Source organism: Echinococcus granulosus (assembly GCF_000524195.1).
Source record: "Echinococcus granulosus chromosome Unknown EG_S00153, whole genome shotgun sequence".
Lineage (NCBI taxonomy): Eukaryota > Metazoa > Platyhelminthes > Cestoda > Cyclophyllidea > Taeniidae > Echinococcus > Echinococcus granulosus.
This window is the reverse complement of record NW_020170533.1, coordinates 113,180-127,341: the sequence shown is the minus strand read 5'-3', so window position 1 is coordinate 127,341 and position 14,162 is coordinate 113,180. Positions and strand designations below refer to the sequence as shown.

General features: G+C 46.9%; 1 protein-coding gene across 1 annotated transcript in view; it reads right to left on the bottom strand. All coding sequences in view use genetic code 11, as the record gives it.

Moving 5' to 3' along the window:
• Window positions 1-488: 488 nt before the first annotated feature.
• Window positions 489-14,162, bottom strand: part of EGR_09563 (Niemann-Pick C1 protein) — a gene marked incomplete at both ends in the record, with an annotated part of 35,910 nt that continues 22,236 nt past the window's right edge. Inside the window, 13 exons of the mRNA XM_024498812.1 lie at window positions 489-714; window positions 952-1,040; window positions 1,142-1,327; window positions 1,535-1,648; window positions 2,337-2,568; window positions 2,650-2,946; window positions 3,763-3,996; window positions 5,425-5,791; window positions 7,168-7,285; window positions 9,905-10,000; window positions 10,559-10,627; window positions 10,711-10,803; window positions 11,074-11,201. Of these exons, the coding sequence (XP_024346780.1) occupies window positions 489-714; window positions 952-1,040; window positions 1,142-1,327; window positions 1,535-1,648; window positions 2,337-2,568; window positions 2,650-2,946; window positions 3,763-3,996; window positions 5,425-5,791; window positions 7,168-7,285; window positions 9,905-10,000; window positions 10,559-10,627; window positions 10,711-10,803; window positions 11,074-11,201 (2,249 nt within the window). The remainder of the gene's footprint in view (window positions 715-951; window positions 1,041-1,141; window positions 1,328-1,534; window positions 1,649-2,336; window positions 2,569-2,649; window positions 2,947-3,762; window positions 3,997-5,424; window positions 5,792-7,167; window positions 7,286-9,904; window positions 10,001-10,558; window positions 10,628-10,710; window positions 10,804-11,073; window positions 11,202-14,162) is intronic.

The following is a 14,162-nucleotide window of genomic DNA, read 5'->3' as shown; positions in this document are numbered from 1 at the left end:
CACGCAACTGCGCAATGACTGAAAGTCCACACGAGTGACTGCCGCCATATCGTGGAATGCTGGCAAAATTGGCGCCACCACTACCACTGGCGTACCGTGATCGAAGGTGCTGCTACGAGTAAACCCACCCTCGAACTACTACTCACTTCGATATCAGCCCCTCTCCACCCCACACGAAGGAGCGACAACGAAAGACCCAGTCCTTCTAGGCTTCACATGTAATTCCAACAACCTCCATACACACGCACAAACGCACTCACACACGAGTAGTCAACACAAGTCAGTAATGTAAGTGTGTGCGGTGTGCGTGCTTGCCAGTGAGTGGTGAGATAAGTTTCCTAACATCATCGTCTATTGTTTCATGTAGCAGGCAGAGTAGGGAACTAACGCTTTCTCAGCAGCAGCAGCAACACCAGCATCACCATCGTCATTAGCGTTGGAAGAATATTTTGACAGCATTATGTCATTAGGAATAAAGGAAAGCGGTGTTAAAAGAGCGGAGATCGATAAGACGTGGAGGAGGGAGGAGAAAGATCGACGAGAGCACGAAATGGAAGCGGTGGCTTGGAAGACGTCGATAGGGTGAGGGAGTCAGCGACAGTAGCAGTGGTGGTGGAGGCTAGGTGTGGTATTGACCTCGGTGGGAGCTCTTCCTTATGCTCCCAGCGACTGGTCGCTTTTGCTTGTACAGCATCGCGCGATTCAGCTGTGGTCCTGCACACAACACAGAAACAAACACGCACACGGGATCATCAACACGTCTGCCACAAGCGCCGTCACCCATATGTGACGAGTGTTCTTTATCTGTTCATATAACTGGCTGCACATGCAACTGCATTGGAAACAAATTTGGAATGAAGCCTTGGGGCTTTTAAACACCATTTTAGTCGGCTACTTGGGTAGTACAAATTTTGAAGTTCGTGCAGTCGATTTTCTCCCTCAACCACCCACCCACCACACAGTACCAGAGGTGCCACCTCCTGTTCAACAGTGTCTTGCTGTCCTCTGTGCGCGTTGGTAATAAGTTCATCACTGCCAGACTAGTAGCATTTTAAAACCGGTCCCTGCACAGATGATGGAGGCCATCCAAATGCCTCAACAACATGGAATTTAGCGAGGTGTTAAAGGGCAAATTGATGACAAAGGCTGCCACTTCCAACTCACCGAAGTAGCTAAGTTGAACGGGTAGGAATATGATGCCAACTACAGCACCGAAGAGGACCATGCACAGGTACATGCGGAAGTAGAAGACTTGAAATAGACGCGACTTGGCGAAGCCCAGCACCACGATACCACCAAACTTGGTCAGTGTGATGCCTCGCAGAACCTGCACACAGACGGAACAGTGGTGTAGTCAGGCCTTACCCTCTAACCTAAGTCAAGAATAACATGATTCCACTCCATGAAGCTTCAAAGAAGAAAAACTCCACCACGAACTGGCCAGTAACTTCGTGATAGGTGGACATACAGCCATGGGAAACAGCAAACCTGTCCCACTCACAAATTGTGCAACATGCCAATGCAGGACACCTACCGAGCTGCCCATCTCTGAAAGCGCATCCAATGCTCGCTCCACACGGGTCGCCTTGGTGCTGATGGCGAAGGAACGGACAATGTGCGCGCAAAATTCCACTGAGATTCCAATGCACTAAAAGGAAGGGGAAGATGGCAGTACAGGCTAAGAGAGTGGGGAAGTCAAGCTGTGAGTTGAAGGGGATCATGAGATAGGCAAGCGGTGCCATCTCCACGTTCACTTTGACTCGCTACGATCTCGTGTGATGCAGCCCCCTACCACCCACCTCCGCCATCCCCTCCATTCGCTCAATTCTCCACCACGTTTCGCCATCTCTGGACTGACGAAAACAACCGCGTGCAAAATCGGGGCAAATAAAAATGCCGGGTGGGGCGACTCCTAGATGCAAAAACTCGATTGGGCACAACAAAAGTGCTTCTGTGCACTTTTCCTACTCCCACCAATCAAGCAACCGCAGTTTTTTATGGCATTTTCACTCCACCCGGCGGAGGAGAGGGAAGGAAGCTTCATTCAACCTTCATTTGGATAAAAGTTACTATCTCCACAATAGTGGCGTTGTAGTTCACCTCCCTGTTCAATTCAACTTGGTCAAATTCGCATCGGCAAGACTAAAGTTAGTGTTGTCTCATTGCCCACCATGGTATCCAGCGCCAACGTTAAGGCTTGTGGATGGGCGATTGACTAGGATGCAGGCTAGGATGCACCACTACTAGTAAAGTCTATGACCATTCGTGCTATGGTGCTAATTCAAGGCTCGAAGGAGGATAGGCAAGGGCCAGATTTGGGTGCTTGCCACACTTACCACCACAAGATTGACCAGTGAGATGGCATTCAGTGAGATGTCCCATAGCACCATCATGGCAGTCACTGAGAGCGCAATGGACGCCACTCCCACCACAACATTCAGCGTGGCGATGAAATCAAGACCCAGCATTACCCAAGTAATCACGGAGACTGCACTCAGACCCATGGACATCTGAACCATGGTCTCGTGGATGATGTTCAGATACTGCTCGTAGAACACGTAGAATACGCTATCGCAGAGCAAAGACGATTAAACATCTCAACGTGAATCCATTTCCCAAAGCGTAACATGGAGAGTCACAAGTCCCTACCTATAAGGGAAAACCGAGTTGGGCTGTGGTCCACGCGGCTTGGAGGTGAGTTTAGAGAACATCGGTGTGGTTTCTATCGCCATCGACGACTCATTGGCCCATCGAGGTCCAAAGATGTCGGAGATTTCACGGGCCTTTCGGATGGCCTCAATGAAGTCTTCTGTGGTGCGCAGAATGCTGTGATGGGCGGCGAAATGGGAGGTTAGCACACGTAACTGCTGCGTGGAAGTGGCGGTGAAATTGGAGTGAGGATGGGATGCAGCGAGAACCACTGCAGAACCATGCTGCGCTTTGCCACTGTTGGAAGACGAGAAAGTGCATGCTAATTCAGATGAGCGAGCCACATCTCCATCCACATATCCCTCTCTCCCAAATTTACACATCCATCTTGGACCAACCCACCTCCCTGCCAATTAATTCATCCATCCACTCTTCACATGCATCCGTACACCCATCTTAAATAGACTAACTCATTCCTTTTTGCTTCGTTCAACCATATACCCATCCATTTGCCTCAGATCTATCCCTCTACCCCACGGTCCATCCATTCATTATCGGCCACGAGTCGATTCAACCAACCTTTCTAAATTCATGCATCAGTGCATGCGTCTCTCTACCCATTCACCTGTGAAGCTTCCTCGTCTTCACCAATTTGAAGGGAAGGCTTAATCCACGTCAAATTCTGGTGCTATTGTTAATTCCTGATAAGAAAACTCAGACAGACGATTAGACCCCCTTTTTCCATCTCAAGGCCAAGTTCAACCACCGAAACTTCTACTCTCACGACAGTCTCGTCTCATTGTTTCCCTAATTATCTCCACTTCTACACATAACCCACGGACTGAACGCTACTTTTAAAGCATTACACTTCGAGCCTGATGACTGTAGCACGGAACTAGTTGATTTAAAAAAGCGCCCTAACAGCCACTCGGCCAGTTACCTCGTTTCAAACAATCAATTCCACTCAATTAACACGTGATGACCAATCAAATTCAGGCGACCAACCAGCCAATCAAACGCCAACTCTATTCCACCAATCCAAATGGGGAAATTCTACGTGTTTCTACTTTTCCATGTGTTTTGGTCATTTTCAGACCGTATTTGTCTACTCACCCATAAGGGCAATTGATGCTGGGCACACGAGCAAGGAAGTTGGGCAGAAGTTGATTGAAGGGTTTTCCAGAGAGGGCACCATTGATGGTAGGACAGTAATCGCAGTTCTGCTCACGAGCCGAGTCACAGAAGGTCAGGCCACCTTCGGTTTTGTGGACTCCGCAGCAGGAAAGGTGCGTGCTCCACATCCTGTAGTCATCCACCCAGGACATCAAGGGATTTGAGATGCAGTATCTAGGCCAACAAAGATAAATCCAAAAACGAGATGGATGAGATACCGGATTTGGAGAACTCGTGTTCCTGCATGTTAAAGATCTCTGGAGTGCTGCAACCCCTTGCCACGTTCACCATCAGCGTCACACAAATGTGGTGCTCTGATTTTTTTTCACATGAGTACGAATGTCACACCCATTTGAAGCACATTCAATCAAGGGGAAGTAGGTGAGGTTAGAGGGAGGATAACAGGCAATGCGTTAGAAGAAAAGCACAAGCGGGCTACGCTGGTCGACTTTTATCGAGCAACCCTGACATGGAGATGGCTAGAGAAAAGTAAGGTCGACCACATAAACTGTCCCAAGGAAGTTGACTTATCAGTAGTACAGCCATCGAGTACACAGACACACCTAATTTCAGACAACAGAAGGATTATTTAAATGTTTCGTTTCTTGTTTGGACAAATTATTCGGGCAACGGACCGCCACAGACTGGGAGGTGGAGCAAATGGATTTTTGTTCTTCCAGATCAGGTTTCAGGACATTGAATATACACAACGAAAAGTACTCGCGCCGAAAGGAATTTACATGTTGCATCCAATGAACCGAATTTCAGTCGGAAGGTGCGCATATTTTTACCGTCAGGGTGGAGCAACATCATGCCGGTGAACAAAACAGACAGTTCAGCGGTTCGGTGGTTTACCGAAACTTGGGTCATTCTAGCCCCAACTGAGTTGGTCTCGTAAGTGGACAGGTAGCAAGTTGTAAACAGGACACACCTGGCGTCACACATATGTGACGCTCCGGTTTTATCACCCGAGGTCAAATATACATCTCTTCTCTGTCAGTTTTTTTGATAACTAGCTGCAACAAATCCTTTGCAGTAAAGTGTTTGGTTGAAATTAAAACAATGCAAAGTAAGCGAAATACTCCTAGTTTAAAGAGGACGACAGTACTGACACACGTGTCCTATTCGAACAATGATAATTTGGACTGCGAAGATTTTAGTCACCTACGAGAGCTTATGGCAGCCAAAGCGTTAGTGTATAGCCACTTACCCTGCAGTGTATCTTACTTTCAGTCAGGGAGATCCTAAGTAAATCCAGTCTCACACATCCTAGGTACATCGGAAGGGCATCTAAAGATCCCTTTGGCTATCTTGCTCTTCAATTGCATCGCCTAATTCAACTAAGGGACAAAGGCATGGTTCCCCTAGCAATCGCTAAAGTAAAGTAATAGAACTCGACAACTTTTAGTCATTCCCACACAGAACACCCAGTTTTGTTCGTGTTGTCAGGGCAAAAATGGCTATGCCTCGTAGGGATAAATTTTGATATGAGTTGAGCGACATTTCAGTAAAAAGGCTACTCAGTGAGCGCTTATTGCATCATCAATGGAGTTTCAACTTTCAAACAATGCACTGAAGAATTCACAACTTTCTTTCACTCACTCCTTGCTGGCAATGCTCTGTTTCAGTGTATTCACAAGTGAATCCTCATCACAACCGGGTCGCGAGCAGATCTGGTTCTGTCCATGGACCGAATCGAAGCTGTGGCCCTCAGTGACGACAAAGTAAACTGGCGGTCCCACCGCCAGCAGGCCGGATGTGGCTTCAAAGTACTCCAGCACGTAGGAGTCCAACGACATGGACAGCTTCTGGTCCAGCCCGATGTGAATACCACCAGGGATTATGGCAATGCAGAAGCATATCCAACCCAGGAAGAGGATGAAGAGGAGGGCCCGCACCCACTTGGAGAGGATGAAAGGCGCCAGCACGTGTGCCACGAAGCGGTACAGCCAGGGTCGGTCGCTCTTTCCTACATCGGTGAGAGGAAATTGGCAGTTACGTGAAACACAACAGACTCACCACTTGGTCGTTACCACTACCACGTGGATGCTGCCACACCAGGCATTTCAGGAGCTTGGGCACCTAAAGTGTTCGAGGGATCGTCGGCCACCACCAACGATCCCATCAGTAACCATATGGAGCTGTTTTACTGTACAACTAACCAACTCCCTTCTGGAGGATTCAAGCCTCGATTTCAGTAAAGGCGGAATGCATGCAGCTGATTATTCTACTTATTTGTATAATATACGGGCATGAAAGGAAAATAGATTCAATCCTCTAGTGAGACAAATTCATGGCCATAAGTTGAAGAGTGGGGATAGAGGCGGTTACGCATTTCAGTCAACTTATAAGCAGTGAGTGCTTGTGAGAGTGGAAGAGGACTTGAGAATGGTGATTCAGAAAGAATGAAACCTAATGGCATAGTGACCACTGATTATTCTCAGCAAATGGAATAACAAATGCAAAAGCATCCCTTTCGCCAATCGCCGTTTGAGCATAACACAAGCAGGACGTTGTGACCAAGGCGAGTTCGAGAGGAGTTCCACTGAAACGACACCTCATTGTAATAACTCGAATAACTTTCATCCCAGGAGAGTGGGAATACCATGCGAATCTGCGATTCGCCAATTGGTGGGAGTGAAAAAAGTGCACAGAACCACTTTTAGTGTGCCTAATCATGCTCTTTCACCTCTGATTCGTTCCATCCCGTACTGAAATACATCCCAATTTTGCGCAGGGCTGTTTCCATCAGTCCGGTGATTGCAAAACGTGGCACACAGTTGGGCGAATAGAAGGGAAAAGGGGAGGAGAGTGGTGCAAAGTGAACTGGCCCAATGTCGTTTACACCTCACTTCTCCCACTCATCCAATTCCACAATCCGTGTCCATGTAGATGGATCAGTTACTGACTTTGGGTTAAAAGGTGTGGTTTCAGCACATGGTTATCACTTCTGTGCAACGCTACAGCTCTGACCATTGGAGTGCTTTAGATGGAATCCGTTGTGAGTGGATGTTTCTGCCAACTGAACTGGTTTTCGTCGTCAGTATAAGTTTTCTAGGAAAAGTACTTGACACACGAAAAGCTCACCTTCTGTATATCATCAGCCAGCCTGGAACAATACTAAGTGTCACATCTAATCCGACGCAGAAGGGTAATCGTGAAGGCCAGCCAGGAATGGTAGCAAAACATTATCCAACCCTGCAGTCCATTCTGCTAGGGCTAAGTACCACCCTCATGAATACCCCAACAGTTATACACTGAGCACTTCTGATGTCTACAAGTGCTGCCCAGTTCCAATCATAGCAATAGGAGAGGACCCCGCTAAATGCAGTAAGGCGAACCCACTTTTGTTTTTGCGCCGTTTTCCTAGGTTTTCGGTCTCCGGCATCGAATCCTCCTCGTCCGTGAGACTTTCACTTGGCATCACCATCTCCACACAACAGCAGAGGTCCAGTCGGTTGGCCTGGGGTGGCGAGGAGAAAAACAACAATGAAATTGGTGCTGGTGACAGTAACAGGAGGTTCATATTATTTGAAAAAGTGAACACCCTAGACTGTCTGGCAAACGGTGTTCTGAATGAAAACCAACTTCGACGACACACTTTCCACTTTATTATTCCAACAGGGTGAGCTAGAGGGTGAAGGTATTTACTCAGAACCTAGAGTAACACGCTCGTTGCCAGGATCTCAGGGCAGATAGATCGGCCTACTAATAATAGCAGGAGTTATCATTAGTCTTCTTGGCCAATTCAAATACCACTTACAAATCTCAATCATTCGCGGATCAGGAACATTCCAAATCTACTCTGTTGTTATAAATTCTGGCAATCTGTTTGGGACACACGATTTAGCCCAATCACTCCAGGCTCAGGTAAGATAACTCGATTTGGAAAATCGGATCAGAGGATCTGTGAATTGGAGGAGGTCTTAAGTGGATGGTCAAGGGTGCCTGAAACGATGGCACCAATTGGAATCCTTTGAGGATTATAGTAGGCTTGGCGAGTGGTTCAAAGAGCGGGGCCTAATATTACAGACATCTTAGGAGACAGAGAGGCTTATTTTGTCGTGGTCTCGACTAGAGAGGACAGCTCATTCATTTTACTGACCAACTACGTCTCAATTCATTTATGCAGCTGCTTTCATTTGCTCGTCTGTCCATCAACACCAACTTTAGCCAGCCCTTTCAACCAACCACCCATTAATTATCAATGCAACTATTCATCCATTTGTTCCTCCATCCATCTCTGCATTCATACATTCATCCGTCAATCTGTTCAACTAAGCATTCATTCACCCAAATCTCCATTCCTTCACCCATCAGTCCTCCTACTCATGCACCCATCTGGCTAACTGCCCATCCACTTACCCGTGGATTCATTCATTCCTTCATTCACCCATTCAGCTAGTCATTCAGCCCTTGCGACATTTTGCAGCCCATTCGACAATGCAACCATCCTCTTATGCACCAATAAAAGCCTTCGTAAGAATCTGTACTGAACACATGCCCAGTAGATGTAAACAATGGAAAATATGTTTAAGTATGGAGGAAGTAGTGTGACAAAGTTGGTTTTAAACAAACTCAGTTCGATTTATCAAAAAATTGGTAAGCAGAACATTACTGTTTACGATAGGCGAAAGATGGTAGTAGTAAGATGATAGAAGCGCGTTTATCTTCCATAAGAGGACTGCTTTCAAAAGGGGAAAATGGGAGACAATGAAGTGTTAAAATAAGAATAACTAAGGGCAGCAAATTACCCCTCCCTCCTCTTAAACTTTAGCCCACTTGACCTTCAGTTGCCTCTCACGTCGTCTGAATGTGGCATTAGGAAAGGGCAAGTCTTCACTTTTGCCGTGTGCAGGCAAAAAGCAAAGGCCCCTGAATTGGGTGGCAAAGACACTCCTTAAGGGAGCTACATAGAGCGATGTTTTTACACCAAGGGCAAATCTTCCCAACGATGAAGCACCTCGCTTTAGTACAGGTGCTTGCACGAATAAGTAGTAGCGATTTGATGTATTGTCGCTGCATTTAGTGTTTCGGATTGGCTGCGTGGTCCGATCCATAACCCATCTATACGCTATTAATAGATCCCTCTCAACGCAGACATGCTTTGCTAGGCCTTCAAAGGAGGCTCAGCACCTACAAATCCTGCCATCAATCAATCCAGACATGGCGCGGGTGCCACATTCCTGGCAACCTACAGCTTTCCTAACCACTTCATAAACGAGGCCCTAAATCCATGCTAGACATGCACGCCAACAGCGGGAGACGATCGGTGATCACGGAGACACACGCACACACCTGTCTGAAATGCTCAAGGAATGAGAGGGTGCTGCTGTTTCTTTCACAAAAGTCCCGCAGCCACCTTCACTTCATGAGATGTACACCTCCACAGTAAACTGCAAAGACAATGGACCTGACAGACGTGGACATTGTACGTCTACAGTTTGCAGCCAAAGTCAAAAAGCCCCAACACTTTTGGAAGACACCTTTGCAGAATACTAATCGCACTTAATACTTTAACTGAAGACAACAATGCAAATAGATGCATAGACACAACCTTAAGGTAGTTTCTTTGTTTACGGCGTCAACGGGCTCAAATTTCATCACGTAGTAAGGCGTATTTTAACCTACCATGCAAGTTGTCAATCAATCCACTTGGGTCCCTTTTCTACTTCGTTTTCGTTGATGCAGACATGTGTACACTCGAGTGATAAACGCAGACAATGTGACAAAGGAAGGAAATCATCTGACCGCATAGTTATGTAGGGAGTAACCAGGTTTAGCGAATGAATTTGGATAGTGCATGCTGGAGAAGACCAACGAACTGTCCGCGAAATTGATTATGAGAAGAAGAGAAAATTCATGTAGGAACGCGCTACTACCTATACCACTACTACTACGCTCACTAGTGGACGCAGGCGTTACCTCGGGTCTTGGTTTTTACAGCCAAACCCCTGCCCATGTGCCCAACCATCAGTTCTCCCACCAATCTTATCGTATATGCACCCGTCTATTCATCCACACATCAATCCATCCACCCACCCATCTATCCACCCCTTAATTCCTACATCTACCGATCGACCCATCCATCCGCCTCTTCCCTCATCCATTCATCTAACCGCCGGCCCGCCCGCCCGCCCGCGCGTCCATCCATCCAATCCGTCTTTCCCTCATCCAACTAGCGCAATAACATCAAAATTTCCCAGGTCAGACTTCAACTTAAAGAAGACATTAACAATGACCAAGTTGCAAACACTACTTGAGAGTTGACTCACCACCATTAGCAGCATTCATTGGCAGGCAATGCAATGCGAAAATAAAAAAGTAGTGTAAGGTGCATAGCAACTACGCAGTTTAACTGGCAAGAAAGCTATTGCCGTGACAAACATAGGCACGAATCCAGTACGCAGCAGCGCATACGCACGTAAGCAGTTGAAGGTCAGCAGTGGCAAGGCTGGCGCAAGAATCGGACGATTTTTGCCCTCAAGGTCACGTGTTGCTACTTGGCACGTGCATCCATGCACGTTACTATGACTACGACTACTGAATGTGATAGTAAGGCAGAGGTAGTTGGCAAATCAAGTGGAAAGAGAAAATGGCAAGTGGACAGGAGGGGATGAATAGTGGGTTAGCATATGAGAGAAAGTGGATAGCGACTCGAGTCAGCTCCAATTGCTTCCCTCATAACTCACTCACACTATGTAAAAGCGGTAGGGGACTCCAACCATAAACTCACATGTGACCGTATTAAAGCCAAATCAAGGCTTTCATATGCTACGGCTTCAAGAGGAGCCCCAACGCCATCCTGGTGGCAGGACGATGGAATGCTCTTGATACTTTTTATTGAGGAAGGATGAGGTCCCTTTCCATGAGGATAAATATGCCCACTCCAAACCTTTCGCTACCTGTCTTCAGACTCGCATTCACTGTAATCGCTGTGGTGGCGCGGTTGACGGACCCATTTGAAAGGAAGGCGGAACTCTGTGCAAGAGGGTTACAGAAGGAAGGCATCTGCCGTGAATGAGTGCGCTTGTGGAGACTCAATTTAGAAGGATTGTCGAAATCGCGGCAACTTCCCACAACTGCCACGAATCACTGCTTCACACAACAGTAAGTAATGGAACATGCCAAGTAATTCGACCAACTTAAGATTGGGAGGAAGTAACTTCATGAATCAAGAAAACGATGCCGCTGAGATCATTTAAGTAGAAGTAGGGGGAGAGGGTAGGCAAGGGGATGGGTGAGACTCACCTCCAAGCGCCTCGCGTCTAGAGTGAGGAGGGCCGTGAAGGCGAAGATTTGTAGGACAAAGTTGATAACAATGGCTACACCGGCGTAGAGGGCGAACACACGAACAGCAGGCATGTCTGTCATAGCACCTAGACAGCAGGACAGAAGGAAGGAAGGAAGGTAGAGAAGTGGCCAAGACCGCAGACTGAGTTGGCACTCGTGATTGGCTGGTTGAAAGATCAGAATGCCAGAACTCTTGCCCCCCCCCCTTTTGGCTGAAAATGGGTTCCCCCCTACCTACACATACCGATATGTTCGAAGTATCGCGAGAATTGGTCACCATTAACAAAGGCACTTCTACTAACTCATTTACGGAATCTAAAACTAAGATGTTTGGCTTGCAAGAAGCACAGTCAAATTATGGATTGAGGTACCGACTCATTTCAGAGATCATGGGGACTTTTGTAGTTAGTGACGTTGGAGCGGAATTCCAACGTTGAACTTCCAAAAGCGGAAAAGTCTTTCATTTTCGAAATCCACAGTCAGCGTGGCATTGTGCTATTGCCTTTCAGGGAGTGAACTGCAGGTTACAGTGGCCCAGGCACAGGACTGCTTCATGTTTCCAGGTTGAATCGTAAGTTTCCTCATATCTGCATCAATGAATTGAAGTTGATTTACTTAAAAGTATTCTACAGATTTCAAACCCCAGTTAAGGGGTTTCACTGAACAAGCTGTTTGTAGGGACTGCGGCGAATTTGAGCGAGCAGGCGGTTCCTACCATCATCTTCAACTTTGACCCCATGAAAACAATCAATCGACTGCTGCAAGTGCAGAGGTCACTGGGGTAAACGGACGCGTGACCGACCTATTTCGGAATCGTGACTCCGGAAATGCTTCAAGTCCTCGAGAGGAGCCATGAGTCGACTTATACATGCATTCATGAGTTAAAGTCGAATTACTTCAAAGTACAGTCTAGGCTTTGGTCCATTGGCAATGCGGCTCGATGAACAGGGTGTTCAAGTGGACCATCGCGAGTTTGAAGAAGCAAACATTTCCTACAATCATCTCCCTCCCTCTATTGCAAGAAGTGAAGGGCGCCAGGAGTCAAAATTAAAACCGTTTAGTAGTATCTTTGGCTATTAGATAGTTTTCCTTTTACCCTCACATAACGCCATTTTGCCAGTTCAGGCTTCTCGTAGAACAAAAATTGGACTCGCTGTTGGAAATTCTACGAAATTAACTTATTCCAGACACACGGTCATTTATTCAAAAGGAAAAAAGGGTAGCTTTTATCGTAAAGTAAAGTTTCGCTTTGGCAGCGTCGACCATGAGCGGTGTAATCTTTGCCTCAAGTTAGAATTGCCCTCCCCACCAATCCGTTTATCTCTCTGCCTTACGCTGACTAGTGAAGACGTTAGAAGAAAACCGCAAATCCACTTCTACTCGGGCTGCCATCAACCAGGTGGCATTGTTGAAGGCCCCTCCAAGGGTTCACAATGGAAGTGCTGGATAAGAAAAAGGGCGAGTGATGTAAAAATGAGGAATGCAAAACCACGTTTATCGACTTCTCGCAGCCCAGTTTGAGTTACCGCCTTATACTTGGGAGTCAAAGTATTTCCTACCACCATCACTCAATTGTAGTCCGAACCTGGAGGCACAAATTACGTGACATCATTGCACCACATCGTGCCACAAACGCATACTTTGGATGCTATAGCAATGAAGTAGTTGAATTTGTCAGAAAGGAGGTAACAACCAGTGCTTGTAGTGTTCCATTCTCCTCCAATATTCTGGTAACAGCGGACGCGTTTGTGGGCTTCGTGGGCACGAAGTGTTCAGCTCATTAACAGGGGATCTTTTGTGGCTTGAGGGGAATGTTCCATTTTGGACATGTAGCGCTGACCTTAAAGTGGACGTGGCCAAAATCAGACCTCTACATTGATGAGTCATGCCTGTGTCCTGTGCCCATGTAGACCATGCGCCCACACACACGTGTCCGGAATGTGGGTCGAGGGTGGAACATCCCGGGGCCATATCAAAGTGACTGGACGTCAGCAGAACGCCATTCTAAGCTTCTTACACAAGGGCAGGCCAACAGCAACAACAAGAGAGCCCACCGATGGTTGTGTTGGCATATTTTTGGCAGTCCTAGATTCATTTCAACGTGGCCAAATAACATCAGTGATGTGAAGAGCCGCTGATTACTTCAAATGTCAGTTTTAGGATTTCCTGAGCGGTTTCCTTGGTAAGCATCCACTCACCTCACTGTTGCCTTAACTTGTTGAGTGGTTAAAAGGGATACTCTAGTGCAGACATGCAACAAAGGTGTCTTACAACAGAACAAAATGCCCACACTCTTCGCCTCTCCATTGGCCGGTGATAGTTCACGGAGGCTGTTTTTGGCGTAGGAACGCAAATGGACCCGTGGGGCTAGTAATAATAGCACAATCACTACCACGCACATGTGCGCGTGTGGATGCGTTGCATGCCGCAGTTCGTGCCAGTCCCACATCGTACGACACTTGTGATTCAAGGTCATACTAATTAGGGATACTAAGGTAACATAATAACCCCAACACAAATGCCAATCATGCAAAGCACAAGAAGCCATTGTTGTGATAAGGAAAGACTTGGGAATGGTTCGCGACTTTGATCCTCAAGGCTTTAGGGATTAATAATGTGGCCAAGTGTTCCGCAAGTCAGCCTGCATGCTCCACCTATGCTGCTAATCTGCCACCCATCCTGAGCAGTCATAAAAGTCACCTTTAGATGCGTGTGCTGTGACCTCAGAGAGGTAACTAGGGTTCTGCATTAGTGGCCTGAGAAAATATGCCTACATGCATAGATGGCTCAGTTAAAGATATTGTCTGGCTAGAGTAGAAGAAGGTCGTCTGTGGATGGTCAGGGGCTACTTCACCCGATCACCCTCATCCCAGGTTCCACAGAAATGACCACTACTAGAGCAAAAGCCAAATAATTCAATTTGAATCCACGGCGTGAATAAATAAATGCATAATCTCGTCGTTACGGTAAATCAGCGCATGTTCCAAGTAGTCTTTCTCCCTGTACCAAGGGTAGCCTCCATTCACTCAAACACTGCTGTCACTGCC